Source organism: Calidris pugnax, unplaced genomic scaffold (assembly GCF_001431845.1).
Source record: "Calidris pugnax isolate Ruff unplaced genomic scaffold, ASM143184v1 scaffold20, whole genome shotgun sequence".
Classification (NCBI taxonomy): Eukaryota; Metazoa; Chordata; class Aves; order Charadriiformes; family Scolopacidae; genus Calidris; species Calidris pugnax.
Window position 1 is genome coordinate 24,015,546 of NW_015094510.1, and position 26,675 is coordinate 24,042,220.

The 26,675-nt window shown below is 39.1% G+C and overlaps 1 protein-coding gene across 1 annotated transcript in view; it reads left to right on the forward strand.

The window, feature by feature from the left end:
- Nucleotides 1-13,664, forward strand: part of USP12 (ubiquitin specific peptidase 12) — a 39,274-nt gene extending 25,610 nt beyond the window's left edge. The window contains exons 5-9 of the mRNA XM_014966097.1: nt 2,403-2,479; nt 2,689-2,772; nt 5,223-5,420; nt 8,008-8,086; nt 9,877-13,664. Of these exons, the coding sequence (XP_014821583.1) occupies nt 2,403-2,479; nt 2,689-2,772; nt 5,223-5,420; nt 8,008-8,086; nt 9,877-9,978 (540 nt within the window). The 3' untranslated portion in view covers nt 9,979-13,664. The remainder of the gene's footprint in view (nt 1-2,402; nt 2,480-2,688; nt 2,773-5,222; nt 5,421-8,007; nt 8,087-9,876) is intronic.
- The last annotated feature ends 13,011 nt before the right edge of the window (nt 13,665-26,675 follow it).

Below are 26,675 nucleotides of genomic sequence, written 5' to 3' on the forward strand. Positions count from 1 at the left end.
CGGTCTTGTGTTCAAATGACACTACAAGGCATAAAAATCTTTGTTTCAATTCTACTTTGGACTGAGAAAAGGCAGTGAGGAGAATTTCAGTGGTCTTTCTTACAAGAGTACTATAGAAGCCTTAGCTATGACCTACTTTTTTTTTCCTCTCTTTTTTTTTTTTTTTTTGAAACCAAGATAAATCATGCCCTTTGTTTCAACTTCATTTAAAAATTGTTTCTGTCTTATCACACATGGGAGCCTTGAGTTGCAAAAACTTTTTTGTCAGTGAGCTGATTCACTTTTATAGTGAAATTCCAAACGGAAAGAAATAGAGATTCCATGAATGTTAGCCTTCTGAGTTTTCTGTTCTGTGTGGCATTGATCATCAGAGTACAGCTGAGCTGTTTGAGTGTAGATTACATCCTTGATGGGCGTACAACATGCCAGCACTTTAAGGCAGAAAACTGGAACACGCAAATTCTTCACTGTTATGGAGATGCTCATATTAGGAGCGCTCAGATGGCTTCCTGAACACATCAGGGCTTGATTCCGCAAGTGATGAAATTTCTGACCATGTCAGTCTTTTTTTCATTCTATAGATGATTGACATACATAGCATTGGTAACTTTAATCTAAGGAACCTAGGGATGTTTATTTGAAAGAGAACCTCTACAGAAAGGGGAGTGGGGGATGGAGGGGAGGGGATGGTTTGAGTTGAATGTGACTTCTTTTTAATCTTTCTTCTTTTTTTAAATTAAAACTGTATGAGTTAATGTTGAAAAAAAAAGTACTGTTTGAATACTAATGTTCAAAAAAATTTTAAAAATTAAGAATAACAATTTCTAAATTATCAACATAGATGGAAAAAATCCACTTGGCTATTCTTTCAATAAAGCCTTTAAAGGTTCTTCATGATCCTAGGTGCAACTCGCTAACCTGAGAGAGGTTCTTTAAGGCAGTATTAGTATTATCACTAAGAATTGAAGAATTCCTTTGCGAACTTCTGGTTTCAGTACCAATCGTTTTTTAACCAAGTACAACACATCTCTTTCCTCTTCTCTGTCTCTTCCCCGCCCTTAGAGCTTCTGCGTGGGATAAAGCTGCCTGTGAAATCTTTATTGTTTCGTGGAGTTTTCTTTGATTAGACCAGGAGAAGAAGAATTATCTAATTGCATGTCTGAATAACGCTGATCACGTGACTCCTAAATTCCAGCTGTCCTAGCTGAAGACTGCAGCAGAGTATTTTCTAGAACCGATTTTTTTTTTTTCTGAGCTGTTCTTAATCCCTAGGCTAAGATGTTTTCCACCAGAATTCTTAGTGTTGTAAACACAAGTTTGATAATTCTGAAAGTGGTTTGCAATGGGATATTAATTCTCAAAAATAGTTTTCTTGGCCACCTGTATTTTTCTTTTTATTTTCTATGTATGCTGCCCTTAGCAACCGTGTGTTTCTCATCTTATAATAATCAGAGAACAATTTTCCAAATATATTTTTATTCTGAGTTGAAAAGGGAACATGAATCTCATGTTTTAAAGATCAACTGACCTTAGTTCTCCTGTAGCTGTTTAACTTTTCCTGCTTTCAATCAAGAAACTGTACCCAGGCATCTTTTCTAAAAGCATTTACTTCTGTACCTAGGAGTCATAAAAGGCAGAGGACATTCTCATCCATGGCATTGAGTATCTCTAGATACAGAGAGGAAATACTAGCAGGCAAAAGTTAAGGTTGTAGATTGCCATTTCCTAAACATTTTAATAACATAGTTGGTTTTTCAGGGCAGCTGTGGATTTTGTCCATCGCCATTTGTCAGGATTTGTGATGGAATTATTGTCTGATTCTAGGAATTTATTTTTTACTTTGTTAGTCTTGCATTTTTGTAAGAAATGTCTATACGCTATTCTGCCTTCATCAGACCAAATTCCAAGCTCTCATTTACCAACAAATTTGCAATCTGCATCTCATTTAAAAGTATGAATTTAGGCAGGAGGAGGCTTCAAGGTATTTGTACTCTTTATTAGGGACACTGTAATATGCAAATACATAACTTTCAGTTGGAGGCAATCATAGGGGAAGAACAGAGGTGAGAGCAATAAATAGAAGAATCCTAGTAATTGTATTCTTTTGAAAAGAGTGAGGTGTAGAAAGAACTCGGTGTTAATATTGTTGAGCTGAAATCACAGCATAATGACAACTGGTATTATACAGCCCCACAGACACATAGACACTTCCCTATTCCTGAACAAAATCGGAAACAGAGATCTAGCAAATCTCTGAAATAGAAAGGCCACTTGTAACAATATTTAAAAGGCTGTTATAAGGTCAAAGATGCATTCTGTCAATAGAGAATGGTACTGAAAAACAAAGGTAAATCAGTATAACTATTTTTAACTATAATCTATTGGTTCTTTTTTCCCTGCAGATAAGCAGCAAAGATGAAGACTTTTTAGACCTTTCAGTTGATGTGGAGCAGAATACTTCAATCACTCATTGTTTAAGGTAGACACGAAAATCTGAATTTTTGTAATTTGTCTATTATCTATTAGCTAGAAAGGTAGAAGTAAAACTAAAAGCTCACAAGCTTAGCAAATTTTATCTTATTTAGTCTTGAGTATAAAATTATGTTTATATTGTACTTGTTTGTATGTATAGTTCAGATAAGAAACTAGTATCTATAGCATTTCTTTTTTTTTTTTTTTTTAATTTTAGGGTTTCAGCAATACAGAAACTCTGTGCAGTGAATACAAATATTACTGTGAAGAATGTCGCAGTAAGCAAGAAGCACATAAAAGGTACCTCAAACTCAAGAGAGGGAAAAAAGTAACCCATGCATTTCATAAAGATACGTGTGTATTTCCCTGTGTAGTGTGCATGAGGCAGAGGGAGAATGTTATTTTTCCCCTTAATTTTTCTAACTGTCCTTACATTTAAGAGTAGCTTGTTTGCATTCCTCTTGTTGAATTCAATGAACCTACTTCAGTGAATAATGAATCTATGTAAAGCATTTTGGGAGTCCTTTGATCAGAATTTATTTTACAAATGTGAAAAAGAATGGTCTTAAGACCAAAACTAAGTTAAAAAGACAAGTTAAAACAAATTACCAGTGAATAATCAAAGATTATGGGTAATCATGAAAAGTCACTGATTTCACATGACTTTTTAAACTTGGTTTTGTCTTGATAATAAAATAGTTTTTCCAATTGCTTTAAGAATCAGTTGGATAGCACTTTTTTTCTAATCCAGTCAGAATAAGGCTTGTCAATTTTTCTGTTAGCTGAGTTTCTGGTTTCTTACAAGTGCATAGTTAGTTGTGCTAAACTTCTGCTTAACAGTGTTCCAAAAAAATATTCGAAGCTCTGTAGAAGCCTGAAATTCATTATGTTTAAAAACAATTCTTGTCTGCCTAATAATTCTTCTAGTCTTGTTTACACCTTTGAAAAACCTATGATTTTGTGTACTGTGTGGTATTTATTCTCTGAGAAAGTATTTGGCTGCTTATAGATGAGTTGAAGGGATGGGAACACTGACAGGCTTTACTGGTTATACCACTGATTCTTGTTATTTGGTTTACCACAAATTTAGCACATGGTTTTTGGCATATCTCATGTGCAAAGTCTGCCTTCACACATTGCCTGAGCTTACTAATTGGTGTGGATTAGAGGGTGGTGAAGCCAGGTCTGTCCTGTTGCCTTAACTCTTGTTTCTGTGTGGGAGGTAATGTGATCCCTGACCAATACAAGCTGTGTTGACATAAACCTGTACTGTAGGCACTGCCATATTGGCAAAACACAGCTTTTTGTGTTTATATTTTGCTTTTCATGTGGGGCTTAAGTTCAGTTTCACTACAGTCATAATTTTATCACACCTCTATAACACGGAGTTTATCTGTGATAGTGTCAGCTAGCAAGGTGGGTATACTGACTTTCTTCAGCAGTGAAAGAGCTCCTATTATCAAATGCAGTTGCATTATGAGAAGAGGACTTTCATTTTGAAAATAGAAATAGAGCAGAAATTATATCTGCATCTCAGTAATATAATAAAAATGTAACTCCCCCTAAAAATAGTTGCTTCTGTCATCTTTCTGCTCTTCTGCAGCTTTTTTCAATTCCTGGTTCCCTTGTGGGCTGTGGAGAAAATCTGAGGCTAGCAGGGTTTCCTACAGGTTACTGTCAGTCTAGGTTTAATGAGAAAAAGGGAAGAAAGATGAGTTTTCAAGGATTTTGTCCCCAGTCCCCTGTCTTTTGAAAAAGGATTCTCTTGTGCAATCATATTTCCTGACATTCTGAAAATGTGGTCTTAGTAGACATGTCTGAAACCTGGGCTGTGTGGAGGAGATCTTTGAGCTGTCTTTTGGGGCTGGAGGCAGTTTGAAAAATTCAGCAGAGTGCTGGTCTAAGGCAATTAGCTGTGCCAAGAAGCAGAACACTCCAGCTTCATTGCCCTCTTAGCATGGGCAAATTTATTGCCCAGAGAGTGGACGTCTGTGTTTGCTGCCAGGCCAGCTGTAGCTGAGGATTTGCAGGCACTGATGCGAGATCTCAATACCTCAAACTAGGAAAAGGGGCCAGTGAGCCATCAGTAAAACTAGATTATCACTTTCTGTCTCTGACTGCCATAAAATAATGCTGCAACATTTGTACAAAATTATTGTGCTAGAGCATAGCATTATCTTGTTTGGGTAGCATGAGGTAAGGTGAATAACAGTGACCTATTCGTATCCCTTGGAGATGTTAAATGAACGGCTTGATATGAAAACTTGGAGTAATACGTACGTTACAAAGTGGTGTAACAAAGCCTATTCTAAAAAGCTTGTTTGACTTGGCTGGTTTACTGAGAAATTCAACTGGAACAGGATCTCTGGAACAACTTTGTTGCAACACCTCCACTGTATACCAACTGGGATGTAGGTTTGGGTTTTGGTAACAGGAAAGCTATGGGGAGGTATGTTTAAAAATTGAATTCTGTGCTGTGCAGTCATTATGTCTGAATTACTGTGTGGGTTCATCATGGTTATATATTGTAGCTTATTTTTTTTAGTACATTTGCAAGTCTCAGCGTTAAAGTCCGCCTTTAGCAACACATGTTCAATATTTGTTAAACAGCTGATTATTTGAGCATCTTTTAATACTTGCATAAAATTTTAAAGACTTCCGTAAGACAGTTTTCCTGTTTGTTGATACCAACTGAATGTTTGGGCTGGATATTGGAAATACTGTTGATTGTTGTTTGTTTTTTTTTTCAGGATGAAAGTAAAAAAGCTGCCTATGATTCTAGCTCTCCATTTGAAGAGATTTAAGTACATGGATCAGCTGCATCGATACACAAAACTCTCTTATAGAGTAGTTTTTCCTTTAGAGCTTCGTTTATTTAACACCTCAGGAGATGCCACCAATCCTGACAGAATGTATGACCTTGTTGCTGTGGTAGTTCATTGTGGAAGGTAATAACTCTATTTTACACAAGAAATTTTTGTACAAGGTTAACTATGTTTAAAAAACAAAAGACTTAATATCACATCACTCTAATAGCATTTAAAGACTTCTTAAAAGAAAAGCTTCTTAGGAAAGAAAGTATTGTGGGAAGATACTACCAATCCTGACAGAAAATATGGCTTTATTCCCATGATAGTTCATTGTGAAAAGTGGTATCACTGTATTTCATGACAGACCTTTGTATGAAATTCATGATGTTTTTAAAAAACCCACAAAACATTCAATGTCATATAACTAATAAAATGTAAAGTTTTTTTTTTTTAAAAAATTTCTTAGGAAGGAAAGCATTATAAAACAGATCTCTTTATAAAGCATCTCCTTTAGGGTGTTATGTTTTTTTTTTTAAAGGTTGAGCAACAGAAATACATCCATATATTATGAGCTTTGTAGAATATTTTGTTTTGATTTGTATTTGATTTTGTTATACACAATAAATGTTCTTGTGGCTTCAAGTCTTAAAATTAAGGCTGCTCTACAAAGTGTTTATTGAGTAGATAAGAGCCCCAAAGTTGAAAATGATGATTTAACATCTAGAATCAGAGTAATTTACACTGTGAGGTCATAGAATCATAGAATCGAGGTTGGAAGAGACCCTTGGGATCATCGAGTCCAACCATCTACCCTACTCTACAAAGTCCTCCCCTACACCATATCCCTCAGTACCGCATCTAAACGTCCCTTAAACAGAGCCAGGGACGGTGACTCAACCACCTCCCTGGGCTAGCTTCGATGTTAGATGAGGTTGCACTGGGCTCGGTTTCATGACTAGGAATGCTGATTTCACTGCCCCTTTGGGCACTTTGTTCCAGTTTGTCAGTATTCTCACAGTGGCTTTTTTTTCCCCCCTCCTAAGTCTGGTCAGAATTTTACCTGTTGCAGTTCGTGACCACTGCCTCTTGTCCTTCCGCTGTGCATTTCTGAGAAGAGCCTGGCACTGATTTCTTAGTAGCTCTTCTGTTTTGGGTAGGGAAAGACAGCAGCTGGATTCCCCATTTAGGCTTCCCCAGGCTGAATAAAGCCAGCTCCCTCAGCCTCTCTTCATCCGTCTGGTGCTGTAGCCCTCTGACAAATGTAGTGGCCTGCCACTGGACTTCCTCCAGAGTATCATCTCTCCCTTCTACTGGAGAGGTCATGCCCAGAATCTCATGCTCAGTTATGGATTCCAGCATGCAGAGTGGTGAGGAATATCACTTCACTGCTGGCTCTACTCTTACAGTACAGCCCCACATACACTCAGCCTTGTCACTGAAATGATGCACTGCTGGCTAACGGCTCGACTTACTCATCCCCTGGGCCTACCTACCCAGCTGTTTTGCAGCTGATGCTCTTGGATGGAGTTAGTCTGGCACAAGACTTTGCATTCATACTTGTTAAACTTCATGAGGTTCTTATCAGTCCATCCTTCCAACTTTTTGAAGTCCCTCAAAATGGCAGACCTGCCCTCTAGTTGCCAGTTATTGCCCTTTGTTCCACCCCCATTCCTCCCTGCATAGAGCTAGGATTAGAGTAGAAGTAAGTTGAGTAGATTTCAAGTTGGCCAGGACAATTTCGGAAAATAAGTCTTTGTCCCATAGTCTTCTGGGACACTCTCGTTCTAGATTTTAGGGAAAATAGAACCTGTCCATTTCTGACCGTTCTGTCCAATTCTGACCATTTCAGTCTCCCTCGTTAAAGCTGCAATCTTGGAAACTTACCCATTCCCAGAGCCATGGCAAGAAATGGACCCTGTTTTCATTTGGTTGTGTGATGTGGTACACAGGCCTGTCCCTCACAGGTGACAACCTTCCCTCCCTGATAGAGACATGAAAACTGCATGAGTGCTGTTATTCGGTTAAGGCAGTTCCAGAACTGCTTTAACTAGTTGTCCACTTTAGGTTATAAGGTTCAGCTATTTCAGAAAGGGTGTTACTTCCTTACATGAAATCTGATTAGAAATAGGACACTTTTAAAGTTGGATTTTTTTTTTTCTGTTGTGGAGAAATTTCTTGTCTGCCATGAACTTTAGAGCTGTGCATTATAACAGTTTTCATTAATTGGGAGCTCTTCTTATGGCTGTGAGGGTTCTGGAGACTTCTAAACTGTCAGTTCAATTCAGTTTTTGTTTACAGTGGACCAGATAAAAGGATTCCTGAGTGAGAATGTAAATAAACAGCATTTGTACAGCTTTTTCTTAAGATCAGAAATAGTTTGAAATCTGTTCTGTCCCTATGAAACATCAGAATTCTTTCTTGATTTCACTTCTCTGTCTCTTTTTTTCTTTTAAATATAATTTTATTTTCAATGCCTGTGCTGCTTATTCCTCAGTTGAAATTATAATCCATTTTTTAGCACAATATATCAAATGTAGAGATAAGAAAGACCTCATTATGAAGATGATATAAGTGGAGGGGAAAAAAGAAAAGAAACATCCAAACAGAAATTATACTGGTAGCCATTTTAATTACTGTTAAATATACAAGAAAAAAACAATTTAATGAAATACATTTTTACATACACGTGTTATTGTCTGTGTTCTTTTCTAATTTTATTTTACAGTGGCCCTAACAGAGGACATTATATTGCAATAGTGAAGAGTCATGATTTTTGGTTGCTTTTTGATGATGATATTGTTGAGGTAAGCTTTGTGTAACCCTGCTTTTTTTCTCGTACCAACCAGAGTGCATGCACCCCTCTTGTGTGTATGGATACTTAAAGTAAAAGGACTGATATGCTAATGAAATGAAGGTTAAACCCCAATCTAAATGAGCAATAACTGGGTGCAAAGCTGTGCCTTACAATTTGACTGTAAAGTACTTTGAATTGCATTTTGGTTTTTATACTTCTTGAAAGAAGCTTCTTTGTTTATGGCCACTGTCTTTCACCTTTGTTTGATAAGCTATTCCTGTGACCAGAAGACGTGGCAAATAAAGATATAGGTAAAGTGGTTTTACTGCAGTTCTTCTCTGAGGGCAGTTTGTTGGAGCAAGCTGTTTGTCTCTATTTTCTAAGAGCTTATGATTTAATGGAATGTATCAGTCTGGTAGTCTGTTTTACTGAGCATTCAGACAAAGGTGTATCAAAATAGGAAGCAACTTCAGATTTTTGAGATTTTGCCCTAAAATGTAAAACTTAATCCCTGAAACAGGAGCCTTTTGCCTCTGATGGTATTCCTGCTAATATTAGCCATGCTTCCAGGAGCTAATTTCTTGGAACAGCAGAATTCCCTTCACTAGTTTTGAATTTGTCATCTTTCTGTTTCATCAGTTATCTTTTATTGTTTATTGAGAGAAAGAGCAAAAACTACTGGTGTCCCTTTATAGTATCATCTCAGGTTTTTTGCGTGTTCTGTCATCTTCCTTTTTTCCCCTCTTGTCTATGCTTATGCATGAACAGAAGTATGATTGTGCTGTCCAGGTCCTTTTCCTGACTTTATTTGAATTAATTAAATCTACAAAATGAATATTTTATATTTTCATTATAACACACAAGAATTTCATAATTGAAAAGAAGAAAAATGGGTGAGACAGGTATTGGACTTACATTGTTAACTGGCAGGACCAGCCAAGGGTATTGAAGAGTTCTTATCTCCGAGCCACATTATGAACGTTTTTATACACAGGAAATGACAAACATGGAAATACACAGAGCTGTTAGAAAAGTAGTAGGATTGCCTCTGTGTCTTATCAAGATACACAGTAAATTGAAATGTCTCTGTAGGGTCAAAAAGTTCACTTTCCTCCAGGGAAAATAGAGTGCTGTAGTAGATCTCACATAATTTCACAAACATCAGTGACAATCTCTGCAGTTCCAAAGCAGTAACACCTAACAGTAATGCAATTTTTCTCTCTTAGTCCTTCTTTAGAGGAAGGAAAGAAACTTTTTGTTGTTAAATCTAAAACATCTCATTGACTTTTAGACCCGTTGTTCATCATGTTGAAATGGCTCACTCCTTCCTGAGAGAGGTTTTGTTCCAAATAATGGGAATGAGATTAAATAAAATCTAAGTGAAGGAAAATTTATCTTTCTGCCTTTTTGTTGTTTGGAGCCCAATTGCTTTTGATTTAAAATGTGGCAAGAGAGCTTACTTTCAGTTTCTTCTGTAGCCGAAAATGATGCCAATGAAAACTGGAAATAGTCTTTTCACCTTCTGAACAGAATTTCTGCATATTTCCCCCAAAATCTTGGTTATAGGAGGCTTTCTCAACCAACAGGATCACAAGCAAACATTGTCTGAAAAACATAGAAAAAATTTGCCTTTGTTCTCCTTTATTCTCCTCTGCACTTGATGGGCTTACACTGCTTAGACTTAGAAATGAGAGTTTGTACTTACGTTCTTCATCTATCACCAATAATTTTTAGCATGGAACTTAATGTCATGTGTATGCAAGATATTCTTACTTTAAATTTTTGGGTTTTTACATACAGAAAATTGATGCACAAGCTATTGAAGAATTCTACGGGTTGACATCAGACATCTCAAAGAACTCTGAGTCTGGTTACATCCTCTTCTATCAGTCTCGGGACTGAGGGGGAACTAGTGAAGAGATGCCTCACATCTTCTCTATCTTGGAGTGGAGCAAGCACTGAAAAAAAGGAAAGCAGGGAGCTCCAGGGGCAGTAGCACAGTTTGCACATGACTAAGCAAAGAGTTTGGGATTCTTAAAACCTTTGTATCATTTTCATTTTATTTGCTCAGGTATCGTGCTGACTACACATCTCCACTGCATCCCATAAGCAAAAAGAGAGATACCAGCCACTCTTGCAGGAGCTTTCCGTTAGGTAATACTATCTCTGTGATCCTAATTCAAAGCCCTTTAAGGTCACTGGAGAACCTTTCATGGACTTCAGTGGAATTTGAATCAGGTTCTAACTGCACTGCCAGATTGGTGCAATAGGAGCATTAGAAATCTGTATTTTATACAGACTTCGTGTATGAAAGATAAAGGACTCTTTGTGAACTTCCCTGTGCTTAAGTTTAAAAGAATGAGGTTGGGAGGATTAATGTGTAAGGAAGAAGATATATCTGGGCCCAACAATTGCCTTCTTGATGGTAGTAGTTTAACTGAAGATATAAACTGGTGTCAGGGAGGCAAGTGTGTTTTGCTTCTCTGAAGAAGCTTACGTTATTTATAATGTGTGATCGGGAACAATCAGTCAAGATTATGGCTTTTAATCTCCGTATGGGGAAAGATTTGGTTTGTAATAGTTTATTTTTATTTATAAATTATTGTAACTTAGGATCTTGTGTATTGTCCTTTATTCTAACAAGTATTGGAAATTTTATATATTAATTTGAATTTAAACTAATTATGTTTAAATGTTAGCGAAGAGCCAATATAAATTCTAAAAACAATGCCTACAATATCTGTGAAAAATTAATAACACAGAAGAGAGATTTCCTTCTGGAGGAACTGGTATCTACATGAGGTATTTTATTAAATAAAATTAGAATATCCTCCTTCCATTAATGGGTGGGGGGAAAAAAAAGTGATGAAGCTATTACATACAAGACTTTAAGAACGCATATGGTTAGAAAATGATGGTGCAGTGGTGGTATACTGGTCTTTATAATTCTTTAATAATTTGTTAATGGTTCAAACTCTAAGCAAATTAGAATGATTTGGATCAGAGTAAACAATTTTAAGAATATTATTCTGTCTCCTAAAAATAGATCCACTTCTGTTCCCAGTGGCATGGGTGACTATCTCAATAACCTCTCAAGGTCTCAAGTATGAATTACATCTGAATAATTAGGAGAAATAGGCTTGGAATTTCATGAGACTGAAGATACCACATTCCTTTAAAAGTAATAATATTTAAGTCCTGTAGAGTGAATATTTCTAAAACTAAGCAGTTTACCTTGCTTTAGGTTTATGAAACAATAGCATTAAGAATTAAATCTTGACAAAACACCTGATCTGTAAGAAAGGTGAACTATTGTGATTTGACATTCTTCCGCTTACCAGTACGTTGTCTGACAGTAGCTGAATGTAATTTCTGGAAGGTCATGGGATGTGCATTCCAGATTATGGCAATCAGGTCTTGGATGTCCTTGTCACTCTCTCTTCAGCTGGTGATTTTTACATTATTGTAATTTTCTAAGGTTATTGTGTTGATACTGTTGCAACTTTTAAAAAGAATGTCTCCTGTCTGCTGCTATATCTGACTATTTACTTACCTGTATCTTTTAGCTCAGGAAATGACTTCACCTATTCACTCAGTTGAACAAATCTTTAACAGGGTCACTAAATAAATTGGGCTATTTAGCAACTGTCATGCTGTAACAAATTGCTTTTGTAAAATGCAAACTTTCTAAGGCCTTGGTTTGGCTAGAATTCTTTTATATAAAAGTTATGTATTACGATTAAACTACCAGCATTGTAAAGTAAAGCTTAATATTTAAATATTGTGGGAGATGAAGAAAACATGATTGGATTTTTCTTAAAGGATTCAAATAATTTTAAAACCTTTTTTCAGCTTTCAGTGGGAAAAAGGTTAAGGGGTGAATCAGTTGGATAGTGGTGCATGTAAGAAGGATGAAGTCCTTTGCATACTAAAGGTACAGTGTTGTAAAAGAACTGTCACATTATTTTTTGCTAATTGAAAATGTTTGGGTTCCTTTTTATTGTTTTTGTTTCTTTTCTTTTTTTGTGTAGTTAAAAGCTGAGGGTAGTTGTTGAATATTTTATACCCTAACAAAATTTAAAACATTTTTGTTGTTTCACTGGTTTTACTCCTGCAATGTATTTTTATAAGATACTGACTTTTATTTTGTATAGGGTTTTTGAGATAGTATTCCAAATTATATATTTCGTTTTTCTTTTAGTGCAGCTGGAATAATTGTAAGTTCTTAATTAAAGTGATATCAGAAACTGCAACATAAAAAAAAGAAAAGAGGCAGGGAAGTACAAAATATAATGGATTGGTATGTAAAAGAACTGTCATTATAGGTCAAACATTATAGGATTTCTTTCTTGGCTATAATACAGTGGGGAGTGTGGGAAAGTCGTCAGTTGTTTTAAATGTTGGAAATTATTTGCTGTGTAACTATGTAAATGTTAATTGGGACTACAGTCCCCTATTTTGTATATTGGAGCAAAAAATTCTATTAAATAAAGTATGTTCTCTAAAGGTAAGTACTGTATCCTTTGTGGAGCCCGAATGGTCAGTCAGCTGCCTTTTGTGCTTTTCAGTGTTTTCAAACCTAAAAAATATCTGGAATTTCCTGTATTAAGCTAAGTGCTCTGAGCCATGGAGGGAGAGGTGTGTTTAATTACACTGCATTATATATCTTTCTAGATGTGTTGCTATGAAAATAGTTTGGTGGCAGCCATTGTTTTGGTGGTGTACTTCTCTGGAATTAATTTTATGTAAGTTATTGGTATCTGAGGTAGAGGAGAAGGGAGGGGTTTGAAATACTGTTCTTTCTTGACTTCCATTTCCTCAAAAAAATCTGTACCTTGCTATAAAATATGAGTCTGAGTTACATAGGGAATTTCTTGTATCGCCACCTTGTGGGAGGGAGAACAGAAGGAAAGAAAAATAGGAGTGTTTACAGCATTAGCATAAGAGACTGACCAAAGAACTAGTGTCCAGTATCAGAAGAAAAAGATGCAGCTGGTTACAATATCGGTGTATGATTCAGTATCAAGTCATTCTTCACTTGGAGTATACGCTACTGTTTGTAATGGATGGATGTACTTATGGTTTTACAAACTGTTCATACGCTGCCACGTTTGTAGTTGTGATGCCCACATCCATAGCCTTTAACTTCATTAAAATAGTGACTTTTAGGCATTCAGGTACATGTATGAATATTTAAATTGAACTATGTTTTCTGAAGTTTGTCATAAACCAGATTGCATATCTTTGAGTGACATTTAGATGCTAGCACATTTGATGCCACTTCAGATTTTCTGCCATACCCTTCAACGTCTTCATAGGACTAGCAGGAATAACACAAGATGCACAGAAGATCTGTGTCCTTCTAAAGCAGCAGCTTGAAGCCAGACAGGACATCCTGGCTTGTTCCCGGTGTCTGTCTCAGTGTTTCCACAAGCACTATTGCATATGCATTATTTCAATCATATACGGGTGAAAGTCTGTGTTGCTTGTTTACTTTTTTGTGGTGATGTTTGTAAAACTTAAAACCTGAAGTATTTGAGGCCTCTAGTTACTTTCATAATTCCCTTATTAAAATTAAAGAAACATTATATTGTGCTCTTTGGTCCGGTCTCTCAGCTGTAGGTTCAAGACTTACTATTAAGGTCATCCCTGTAACTAAAAGAAATTTTGATATGTGAAATCTTCCATCTTCACTTACCAGAACTTACTTAGCTTTGTTTCTTCTTACCTTTTTCTGCAGAAATTTCCAGTTCGCCTTACCAAAAAAATCTGAACTGTGTACAGTTAATGTCATAAACAGTTCCTCACAGTCTTCCTCATAAATGTTCACTCAAAATTAGTAGTTGTCCCTGTGTGTACTATACCTCCAGGGCATGGATTATAGAAGAACAGGCATGAATTCTCTTGTACACAAAGCTTTGTCTACATACACACATGAAGAGGTGACATCTTTTTTTCTCTTTAACTGCTGACTTTGTTAAATGACAGAATTCAGCTTGGGCTGAAAGACTGAAAGTGGGAACGTGTTGAAAATGCATCAACAACTGAAAATGCCAAAAAGGGTTGGGTAGTGGTTTGTTTGTTTTGTTTGGATTTGGTTTTTTTTTCTCATTTTTGGGTTTGTTTGTTTGTTTTTTTAAGTTGCCTGAGAGCAGTTATTTTTGAAACTAGTGTGTCATCCCTTTAGATGTATTTATAGATTAAACCAGCAGTATATGTGTCTCTTCAGTTACCTTTATCTGTAAGAGGAGGAAACTTCATTTCAGTATATGTTGATAATCTGTGAGTTGCAGTATTACATTGCAGATACTTTTGCGATTTTTTTTTTTTTCCCCCTAAATGTTTAAATAGTCCAGATACAGTTTGTTTGCTTTCAAAGAGTGGCTTTACATTGGAAGCTGTCTGCCCCATTTGTCTGGGTTGATCTTGGGTTTGGGTGTCTTAGAGATTCAGTCTTTGTTTTCCCTCTTGGTAATGCAATATGCACATTTATGGATTCTGTCTTGTAAGGCTTCAGAGTCCTCTAACCTCTCACAGCATAATGTGAGATGTATAATACATTAGTCTCTTTACATGCAAGCCTCCGAGTACTTAATTATTACTGAAATTAATATTCTATGTGATCTGTATTCAAGGGTTGTTCATTTTGCAGCAGCTTTGCTACTGATTGATTGTTATAAATTAACTATGCAGGTCAACTACCGTGCAAACAGGCACAGGCTTCATCTTTTAAATAGAGATCTCTGGAATCTATTGTTTCCAGTATTAACGATAGAATGTGGTGAGGCAGAAATAAACTTCCTTTGGTCTGTATTAAAGATGCCTGCAAAATTGTCTGCCTCATAACTTTTTGTTGTTGTTGTTGTTGTTAATTTTTAGGTTAAACCTACGAATCTGCTATTATGGTTGATTAATCCCTTTGGGGAACTTGTGTAAGAATGTGTTGGATATATAAGGAGGATTGTTTGCAGATATGACCAGTTTTGAAATTAGCTGAGTAATATCTTCCAGTTTCTTCTCAAAAGTACAAGTAAATTACATTCTGTCCTTCCCTCTAATGGCTTGTGATTGCTGCCTGCATAAGAGATTGTAAGGGCTCAGAAAAGGGCAAGGTACTTTTTACATAGCTCTTTGTGTAGAACTCATATTGGCAGCATTAGGGAGCTTTAATTACAGAAGGATCATCAGTCGTGTCCTTGATCTGCATTCCGCAGGTTATGTAATCCAGGGGAGAAAATGCACAGCAGGATCTGTCAGAAAATACTGAGAAGCAGCTTTACAATTATTTACTAACATACTAGATACAAAAGCAGCATTTCCTAAAAGATAAACTGTTGCATTTAATGCAGGTTTCTGGTATTTGGAGAATTTAGGGAGTGCTCAAAACATCCTGCCATTCTAGGCTTTTGTTGCTTGTTAGAGTCATGCATTTTTGTGTGTGTTTAATTTGCTATTTAAGCCTATATTTGAAATTTTCATCTGTACTCATATTTGTTAGGTTGATGTGATTGTATTAATGAGTGTTCCTCCAGAAACAATTTCTGCATGTATGGCAGTCAAATGTAAGTCAAATGTATAATCTTTTAATGGTCTGATCTACAAAGCATTTTCAGCTATTCACTAGGATTCGTTTTTGTATTTTCTGTTACTAATTTTAAGTTAGAAAAATATTTTATTAGCGTGCTATATTAAGTGATTCAATATCCATGGATGCCTAAAAATCTTGCTGCTGTCAAGTATCAGCTGTTCAGAATTTCAGTGTCATCACATCTTAACGCAAGTTGATGCTTGAGCTGTGATTGTTACGTTATTTCAACTATTTCACTAAATGTTGCTTCATTGTAGTGGCTGCATTAATCAGCTCTCGTGAGATGTGCTAATGACGTTCAGCTCAAGTTGCATACTTTCATGCGTGCACATTTATTTGCTTTTCTAGAAGCTGATTATCCTAATGTTATGTCATGTCAGTCTTCTCTCAGCATCTTTCGTGTCAAGGAAGGCCGCTGATACGCGGCTACAGGCAGTGTTAGCTGAATTACTGAGTTGTATTTCAGACATGAGATCAATGTTTAAGATTTTTGCACTGAAAATGTCTGGAGCTTTTTGGCTTCTAGTTGTCATGCCTCTCTCGTGAAAGTACTCTGCAATATCAAAACCACTTTTTTGGAATCATGAGACTGAACAAATAAAACCTTGGTGTCCCCCTTTCTTCCTCTTTTGAAGGAGACTGACAGGCATTCACTGTTTCTCCCTAAGATTGTTACAGAACCAGGAACATACTTGAAACATTTGTTTTACAGAGTCACAGAATGGTAGGAGTTGGAAGGGACCTTCACCGATCTTCTCATCCAACCCCCCCACACACCAAAGCAGGATCATCTGGAGCAGGCTGGACAGAAAAGCATCCAGGTTGAGGTTATTTTGAGTTTGCTTAGAATTCGGTGTGGAGGCATGGCCGTATTGCAGAGAGACGTGTCAGAATGAATAGCAGGGTCTGTTAAGACCCATTGGGAGCTGGATACTGAGGAGGTATCACTGTGTTTGCTAATCCCAATGCATTCTAGCAGGACCCATCTGCTAATACCTCCATCAGTGATACTTGGAGAGCAGCCACCAAGCACCTGCAGTGAATATTCAGAGAAAAACTGCACTCAGTAGGACTGTACTTACTACACATATGCAAGGTTCCAAGGTTGACCACTGCTCCTTTTCATTCCCTTTTTTTGGATAAAAGGGAGACCATTTTGAAGATAGAATTTTTATATGTATAGGCTGTGTATTCACTCTTTTTTTGTGGTGAAGTTCTAGTAACTTTTTCTGAATTGCAGAGTATCAGGAGGAGGGACTGCAGGTTGAGATCAAGAAGTTTGTTCTACGCACTCTTTTTTTCTATATATTACATTTAGAAAAATTCCTAATTCACCAGAGGAGAAATGAAACAGATGTGACTACAGTTCCTAGGCTGTCTTTTGTCTTCTGCATTGTGGGATTATGTGCACAATAATATATATTTGAGGGAGAAGAAGTTAAAAACGAACTTGGGCTTTTAAGAAATACAATGCGTGATAATTTTGTGCTTCAGTGAGTAATACTAATTGTTAAAGAATATAAAGCCAAAACACTGCTTTGGGCCAAATTTGATGACTTTTAAAAATAAAACTAACTAGCGTACTGAACGCTTATTAATAAGGATTAGAGTGAGATGAAAAAAAACAACAACCCAGAGCTTTAAAACTTCTAAAAACAATGACCATCCTACCAGACTGGAAGAAAAAAAAAAAAAGAAAAAGAAGTAAAGAGCTGTTTGTGCAGGCTGATAGGGGCAGTCTGTTTTATACAGATTATCTGCCTGCACGTCCAACAAATGGCATCTGCTGGTGTTTATGCTGTATGTCAGATACAGCTGCACACATCAGAAAACGTTCATTCAACAAAAGACTTTGGTAACAAATGTACCTGTGATAATAGTTACAGCATGTGAATATTTGTCTTTAACTGCGCAAATATCAACTTCCGTTTTGGAAATTGTCTGAGAAAGAATAATGTGAAAACACAGCTGCCGTATGTCCCAAAAGAATGAGAAATCTTGGGTTTATGAGGATGCTGAGTGTCATTCTCCAGAGCCCTGACTAACCCAGTCCCGCTTCGGTGTTTCCCTTCAAGAGAGCATGTTTTCCAAGGAGCTGCCACAAATGTTCCCTGGAGGACCCCGGCCTGCCTGCCACTTGCTCTGCTATAACCTGGCATTGCAGCCACTCTTGAATTGGACACTGTGCCCCCAGCAGGAAGAGCACATAAAAATTCTATTTTATAAAATACGCATTGCAAAATCAGTGGTAAGACTGAGCAGAAGGCTATATAAGCTGATTGCCTGCTCTTCCACTTGTGTGCAACAGGTACAGTAGCTTCTAGGGCTTTGGTGCTTCCTTGGTGTTTTTTATATTCAAGACCTCCTTGTTCTAACTTGCTCTGTTTGGTGGTTTCTAACTGAGGGGCATTTAGCATCTGCTCATGAGGATTATCTCATTAATCCGCAATTTGACTCCAATTTCCATTGCTGGCAGGGCAGGGATAGAAAGCACTTCCTGATGTTTGGTGGCTCTTTACGTATGTACTAAGAGCAGCACTGCATTTTCCATTTAGTTCCCTCAAGGGGTCAGCATTCAGAAAGATTACAAAAATCCAATTAATCATTAGATTTCATAGAATCATAGAAGGGACCTTAAAGATCATCTGGTTCCAACCCCCCTGCCATGGGCAGGGACACCTCCCACCAAAGCAGGTTGCTCAAAGCCCCATCCAGCCTGGCCTTAAACACTGCAAGGGATGGAGCATCCACAGCTTCTCTGGGCAACCTGTTCCAGTGTCTCACCACCCTCACAGTAAAGAATTTCTTTCTAGTATCTCATCTAAATCTCCTCTCTTCCAATTTAAAACCATTGCCCCTTATCCTATCACTACACTTCCTGAGAGAGTCCCTCTCCGGCTCTCCTGTAGGCTCCCTTCAGATATCGAAAGGCTGCTATAAGGTCTCCCCGGAGCCTTCTCTTCTCCAGGCTGAACAACCCTGTTCAGCCTGTTCTCATAGGAGAGGTGCTCCATCCCGCTGATCATCTTTGTGGCCCTCCGCTGGACCCGTTCCAGCAGGTCCATGTCCTTATGTTGAGAACTCCAAAGCTGGACACAGTGCTCCAGGTGGGGTCTCACCAGAGCAGAGCAGAGGGGCAGAATCATCTCCCATGACCTGCTGGTCACGCTTCTCTTGATGCAGCCCAGGATGCAGTTGGATTTCTGGGCTGCCAGTGCACACTGACAGCTCATGTTGAGCTTCTCATCCACCAACAGCCCTGTCGTGGTTTTGACCAAATTGACCAACCAGAACAACAGATGGCCCCTCCCCCCCTAAGGAAAAGAGAGGAGAGGAAGAGGGGGATAAAAAAAACCTATGAGTTTAGAAAAAGACTAAACTACTTTAATAAAAATATAAATAAATAATGAAATAGCATGACGCGGATGGGATGGAATACCCCTGTTGGTCAGTTTTGGGTCACCTGTCCTGTCTGTTCCTCCCTACAGGTGGGACCCCTCTACACTTTTCCGCTTCTGACCTTCCAATGGGGCAAATAACAAATTTGCCTGACCTTGGTTGTTATAGCAATAAGTATAAGCAAGGGCCTCTCTGCGCACCATTCCTTGGTATAATCAGGTCTTATCACTGTGAGAGTGAACAGTTTCTGAACAATATGCTGTTAATTTCAGAGTTAGTTAGAAGAGGCCCAGCTAAAAAAGTAAAATTACTGAACAGAAAATAAATTCTATTTTACCTCAAACCAGGACAACCCCCAAGTCCTTCTCCTCAGGGCTGCTTTCTAGCCATTCTCTGCCCAACCTGTATTAGTGCCTGAGATTTAATAGGAGTTCTGTATTTTCAATACTACCAAAGACAGTATAGTGCAAAATCCATAGTAATTCCTGCAGAAGCAAACAGTGCTGAAAGCTTCTGGTCTTGAATATCTGAGAGATATTCCTTCCAGAGAGATGTGTGAGAGATAAGCCTTCCAGGTGCTCCGCAAGAGCGTGTGGACGCTCAGGAAGCATCAGCTCTCCCTCAGCATTTCCTTGGAGATGCTGATTCAATGCAAAAGACTTAATTTTTCTGGTGAAATTAAAAGTAACGAAGCATTTTTTCCATTCTGTAAACAAGGTCTATGTGGATTTTGAGGCTGAAGATGTTCTTCATTGAAAATTAGTTTGCTGTTTTATGACTAATAGTTTACTGAACTGCTTCTCATAGGTGATTAAGTTAGGTGAAGTAAAGTTCTAAGTCTCCTTATGTCAATGCTTGTTTCCCATTGTTGCTGTTATTTTTTTTAAATATAGTAAGGAAGATGTGGAGATTAGAAGTCAGCTGTCACATTAGCATTCCATTTATTTGGCAGATTAGTCTGTTGTGGATGTCTAGATAATTATATGTAAATCACTGACTCTTGCTAATGGCCAACTTGAGGGGTTTTTTCCACAAACCTGTCAGTTCTTGAATGTTTCTCTTAAAGCGTGAGGAGGAATTAAAAAACATTTTGACACACTCGTGCAAATGTAAGCTGAATGTAGATATACAAATGCTTAAACTCGGCAGTATCTAAATATGGATGTTTTCAAACTGCTACTTTATACTGGAAAAAAGGCTACGTATTGAAAAACAAAACCTCTTGAAATGCAAGTGCCTGGAGCTAATTGTCTCAATATGATTTAAAATTCTAGTTTTCTTCTGAATATTTTTTCAGCGTTAACAGTAGAAGACCCCTAAAATGAAAAGGAGCTACAGAATCCCAATGACTTTGGAAAATCATTTTGATGTAAATGCCTAAGACAGAGTTAGAAGCCTAACTTTCTGCATAGAGTTGACAATTTTGGCCTGATTTATTAATATAAGTTTTCAGTAGCTTCACATAAGGTAAAGAATCCATCTCATGGGTGGTGGTGAAAATCTACAGTTCCATATAATTAAAAAGAATTTTTTGCATTATTAAATCATAGTTTATTAAAATCACTGAAGCTAGTAACAGTAATGGTCAAAGCACTAGGAGTGTTCTAAGTGTGGCATAATAGCATCGTGCATTCAAACCTATGTGAGCACAGATTTGTGTTTGTGGATGATTAATGCTATTCATACAAAAATACTAACATCAATGGCAAGAGCTTTCACAGTGAAGTGTGGGAGAGAAGCTCTGTCTTCTTTAGTCTTTTGAAAACAGTCTTTGCTCTTGACTTTACTGTGCTCAGTTAATTACGCAAATCTTTCACCAGAATTTAACCTAGTCTTCTTCAGATACCATTTGGGGCTTGCAGAAAGAATTCACAATAAATTTTAATTCCTTTATAAACTCAAATGAACGAGTTTCAAACTAAAACTGAGTTGACTAATTCAATCAAACATAGTTATGATTAGTTCATTCACAGTTCACTAATAGCTCTCTTTATATAGAGAATTTTAAATCTTCAGAACTGAATTAGTAATACTTGGAGAACTGTGGTAATTCTGTTTTCTTATACTGTTGACCTTAGATATTTTTTTTTTGTTTTGATAAGCATACACGCTATTTGATAAGAAAAGACCCTTTCTATGAAACATAATAAACTAAATTACAAATTTATACAAATATATACATGTTATTCTGCAAAACTGCTTATGTTGTTCATAAAATACTGAAATAAACATTTGTGACGATCCCGAGCTACGGAATAGCCAGCTAACTGCAGGGTTTGGGGTTTCGGTTTTGTAAATCATGCTTTGGCTGCCAGATGTAAATAGTGGCCTTTCCCTAATGCCTGGCTTGTGCTCTCTTCCAAGAGCCCCAAGAATAAAAACTAAATCTGGTGTTCCCATTGCTGGATTAGAACTGATGAGCAAAGAGGAATACTGGCACCCTACCTATTGCATGTACTCAATTTCATGGAGACTGCCAGTAGCGTTGCCCCATGTTACTTGGGAACAAGGCAGACTGAAACACTGTGGTTATGGAACAGATTTATCCAAATTCATGATTTCATAAAGAGGCAATTGAAGGTTCAGCCCGGGACTAACCTTCAGTGACTCCCAAGTGATGCCAGCCGGAGAGAGCAAGTGGTCCTGCCGGGATGCCCTGGTACCTGGCTCTCTTGTGGGAGGACCAACATGACGCTCTGCCACAGAATGAAAACACTCCTGTTAAACCAGTCCTCCCAAGGCAATATACAATATGTGCTAAGTGTTTGATTGTCATCAGGAATTTCACTGATGGCTAATGGTGTGTGAGGCATTTTGGGGTTTAGGGTGCTGTGTGAGGACCAGTGGTTGCATTCGTGTCAGTGATACATGCTTTTAAAAGCAGGGCTGCACGACCAGCTTTGTGAGAAGAAGGAGTCTACTTCTGTTGAAACACGTTTCTCTTTCGGTGTCAAAAATGAAATCCAACAATCTGCTTGGGCAAACAATGGGATTACAGGAGGAGCGTTGAAGGAGTTCCAGCTTGTTGAGCATGCAGTGGGCCACATACCGGGCAGCACTTGTCACAGTAAATATAACACCCCAGCGCTCTCAGCCCTGTGCGAGCTCCCAGGAAGATACTGGCTCAGATCCATTGTGCTGCTCCTCATCTTCAGAGCGCCAATGGAATGTGCCTCAACTTTCTCAAATCCCATCCTTACCTCTCTCAGAGTCGACAGAATGGAGATCACCAGACTGCCGAGGGACCAGGTTAAAACGACTAGTAGGGTATGGCACCTTCTGAAGAGGGGCAGCTCCTACTGTATTTGTGCAGTTGTGTCTTCAGAGCTACAACTGGGTAGGAGTTTACCAGCAAAGATAATTTTGTCAGAGATCGGCGAGTTGTGAAAGCTGAAATGTTTTGTGGGAATGTCATTGACCGATTTGTGGTGAAACAGCTGCGGAGTGAAGAAAGCGCTTGGTTTGCCTGCCTGCCAACTCATTGGACAAGTTTATGGGAAGCCAAGATTTTAGGACTTCAGCATAACTCTGCTGTGTCAACTCTTCAGTGGCAAGAGATCCCACCTCGTGGAGCCTTTGGCCCGCCAGGCTACAAGGTGGTCATGAGAGGGTTCAAGACAATACAAGTATCTGAGGATGCTGTGATTGCTTCAGGTCTTCATGTGCTACAGTGCCCTCAGTCTAAGCGTGTGGGTGTTACTGCGTATTCAGGAGGCTGAGTCAGGATGGCCATTTCTGCTCTCTGCATGCTTGACTTTACCAACTTGGTAATATTCACTGGGGTTTGTTTATAGCTCTCTGGGTTTTAATGAACGACAACAACAGGGGGAAGCAGAGGTGCTTCCTTGTGCTGGTAATTTATCAGTCCCTAGAAGGAATGGAAACTTTGGACCCCTCTAAAAAAATGGCATTTGGGCTAACAGAGCAAGAGATAGGATGGCTGTCTTCTGCACGGTTTGATATGAAATAAATTATTCCAAGTGGGCTTCACAGAGAGTTTTTGAAGAAAATAGGTGAACTTGGAGCAAGCTTATGACTCCTCAGGCTGGAGGAGACTGTTTCCCACTTAACCCTTCGTTCTCTCATGCCTGTTCACGCCAAGTTTTTTTTTTGCTTTCCCATGCCATCCTCTTGTTTCCTTTTAACTCTGGGGAATGAAACAGTTGGTTAGTGAAAGAGTAGGAACTATTTCCTTCCCAAAGCTATGTTCAGGCAGCATCTGTGGTAAGACCAGGTTGCTCAGGGCTTTCTCCATTGGGGTTTTGAGACTGCCCAAAGCAGGGACTCCACAGTCTCTCTGGGCAACCTGTGCCACTGCTTGACTGTCCTTGCTGTGGAAGTTTCTCCTTGTGTGTCTGAACTTTTCTCTCTCCAATTTATGATTATCTCTCATCCTCCCACCAGGTACCACGGAGAATAGCCTGGCTTCCATTTTCCACGTTTTAAAACCAAAGAACTAGTATTACTCAATGTGACCTCTTGTGCATCGCAGAACTATAAATTTCAACCAGCTGCTCCTGGGGGACACCTCTAAGTAGTACATGACTCTTCATTTAAGGTACCTCTTGCTGTCATTTCTAACTAGGCTGCTTACTGGAACTCAGTACCCTTCTCTGCTGCTGCCTTCACGCTTCGCATGTTACCTCACGTGTAGTCAGTCTGAACCAGCAGTGTCCTCCCCTCCTGTCTCACTAGTCTCTCCTTCCCCGTGTTTGCCTTCACTTAACTCTCCCTGACTCTAGTCCCAATTTCCCTGTGCATCTGAGTCTCAGTTTCTGTATGACCTGCTCCCCACCTCTGAAATCTACCCGCATCTCAGGGCACAATGGTTCTACTCTCCATTCCTCCCTCTGCCTTCCTCAGTCTCGACTCCCAGCCCCGACTCATCCCACCAGCTCCAGTCCTGCTCTCCTCTTGCTTCCTCTCCCTCCTCCTCTGTGGTTCATCTGAGACGTCTTTCCTCTGCGTTCAGACTAGAAGTGCTTGGCCTCTCCCAAGGGCTCAGCAGACTTCTGCTGCAGAGTCAAGTTTGACCCCCAACCTCAACATTTGGCTCGTGAGTTCCACCTTTGAGAGCTGCAGATTCCCAGACTCAAGGTAGTCCATGTAACCTGGGGTTACCCTTCACCAGGTCATCAGCCACACTGCCTGCCAGAGGGGACACTACCACTTACTCAGTTTTCAGCCTGGAAACCCTCTCTCCTGTGCAGTGTTTTTTGTTTGTTATGCTGTACAAAAGCGACATGCTTCAGTTCCAAGCCTTCCTGCCTGTCAGTGGTCTGTTCCTAGTATCTATCTGCACTCTGGCTTCAACAGCCATGTCAGCTTAATTTTCCTGACAAAGTCACAATACCTTTTTCCTCCATCTCCGTTTGTGCGTAATGTGAGCGCTCTGCTTAAAATTAGTCATCTGTAAACTAAAAGCACTGGCAAGATGACTTCATTATCTCCTTCCTAAGCAAAATTACCCTTGAAACTCACCTGTAAAATCATCCGGTGTATTGTGTCTGCTGCTAATAATATCACCATTTTTCTGATTTTCTAATTTTAAATTTGCATTTAAACCTCCCAGTGAGTTACTGTGTTATGCTGAAGCTGTAGATGGGAACAGGTCATTACTACTTGTTTATACAGCATGAGTGCAGTGGAGCTGAGGCCCTGTGTGCTGTGGAAGGGCAATCATAGCACTCACTATCTATGGAGGATGTTAGACACTCAAATAGGAGGCATTCATTACTGTTGAGTTGTTCACATTTATACTTATATCCCCCAGGACAGCAATGGAAACTACTGTTTTGTGATGAAGTTAGTTCAGTATTCTTTCTAATTCCATTATTTTTTCTTCCTTTGGTGGTGATGGTGATTTCCATCTGCCATGGGATTCCTCACTCTCAGTTCCACATAATGCATTACCATTTTAATGCTCTGTTCTGCAATAGCAGCCACATTGGGGTTTCCTGCTGCTGTCATTAGGCTTTGGTGGTGGAGGCCAGGGGGACTCCCTCCGGGTAGCTGGCCACAAGGTGCTGGACTCTGCTTGCCCTGCTGTGACCCCCGGCTTCAAGGCAGGGTGATTTGCCTAAACAGCATCATCCATGAAACCCAAGAGGTGCCGGGTAAGGCAAAGTAGAAAAACCACACTGAAACAAATTCTGTTTCATCTTCTCTGTACGCAGCTGTGTCCTGGTTTGAGCAACACAGGATTAATTTATCTTTCAGTAATTCTACCTTTAAGTAAGGTTTCTTCTAATGCCTGGGGAAACTGCATTTTTAGAAGACCCTAGTGTCTGAATTTGTGAAAATATTTACTTTATAGCCAGCTCTGGTATGTGGGTTTCAAGGTCTTAGTGTTTTCAAGCCTTGCCAGCTGCATTGATGAGGAGGTGCAAGCCCCAGGCACTTGACCCAAGCTGGCCAACACGTTCACGGAATCACGGAATTGTCAGAGTTGGAAGGGACCTCTAGAGATCATCTAGTCCAACTCCCCTGCTAAAGCAGGATTGCCCAGAGCACATTACTTGGGACTGCATCAAGGCAGGTCTTGAAAATCTCCAGAGAAGGGGACTCCATGACCCCCCTGGGCAGCCTGTTCCAGGGCTCTGTCACCCTCACCGCAAATAAGTTTTTTCTCATATTTGAGTGGAAATTCCTGTGTTCCAGCTTGAGCCCGTTGCCCCTCATCCTGTCGCTGGAAACCACTGAAAAGAGTCTGGCTCCATCATCCTTCAACCCACCCTTTAGGAACTTGAAAACATAGATGAAGTTTCTCCTCAGTCTCCTCTTCTCGAGGCTAAAGAGCCCCAGCTCTTTGAGCCTTTCCTCACTCATGGTTCGTACCATGCACCTCACATTCGATATAAATTGGAAGGTTTGCTGAGAAGTTAAATCTCTCCCTTGATGACTGCAATCCTGAGAACTCCTTGCCCCGGTGCTGGACCCCTGAGCCCTTCCCTTCCTCCTGAAGCTGCAGCGCTTGCAGTGTCCCACGTTTGCTGTCCACTGCTGGGAGCTCACAGCTCCCTGCTGATAGAATGGGCTGGGTACGATCCTTATGTATTTCATATTGGTATCGGGATCAATATTGGTTCTTTAGTATTATTAATGTTAACTGTTTAGTCTTATTCTATAAATCTGTTTCTATTTCAACCTTGTTTTTTCCTGATGCCCTTTCCTCGGTGGGGAGGGATCATTGGGTGATAATAATATAATTGTCTAAATAATTATCTAATTATAATTGTCTAAATGACAATAAATTGTGGGTTCCTCAAACCATAACAAGCTGTCATACCACTGCTGGGTTAAACAGCAGGTCTGTCCCATCTCTTTTGCAGTAACGAACCGAGCTTGCTGGAGGACCGCTTTCTGCCTAACGAAAAGCACTGAACCAATGCTGAGAATTCCTGGTTTACTGTAGACAAGTAATGAGGGGATGCAGGATGGAGCCCTGAAAGTTGTGCCTTTGTGCTCTGGATGGGGCAGTGAGTTGTTACCAACCCTCCAAACAACGCTCCAGTTTGACGCACTGGTTTTCAGTGAAGAGAGATGGAGTTTTCCCAGTCGCTTGCTCTCGGGATGCTGCTGCTCCTGCCTTAGGCAGCAGCTGCCTCTCCAG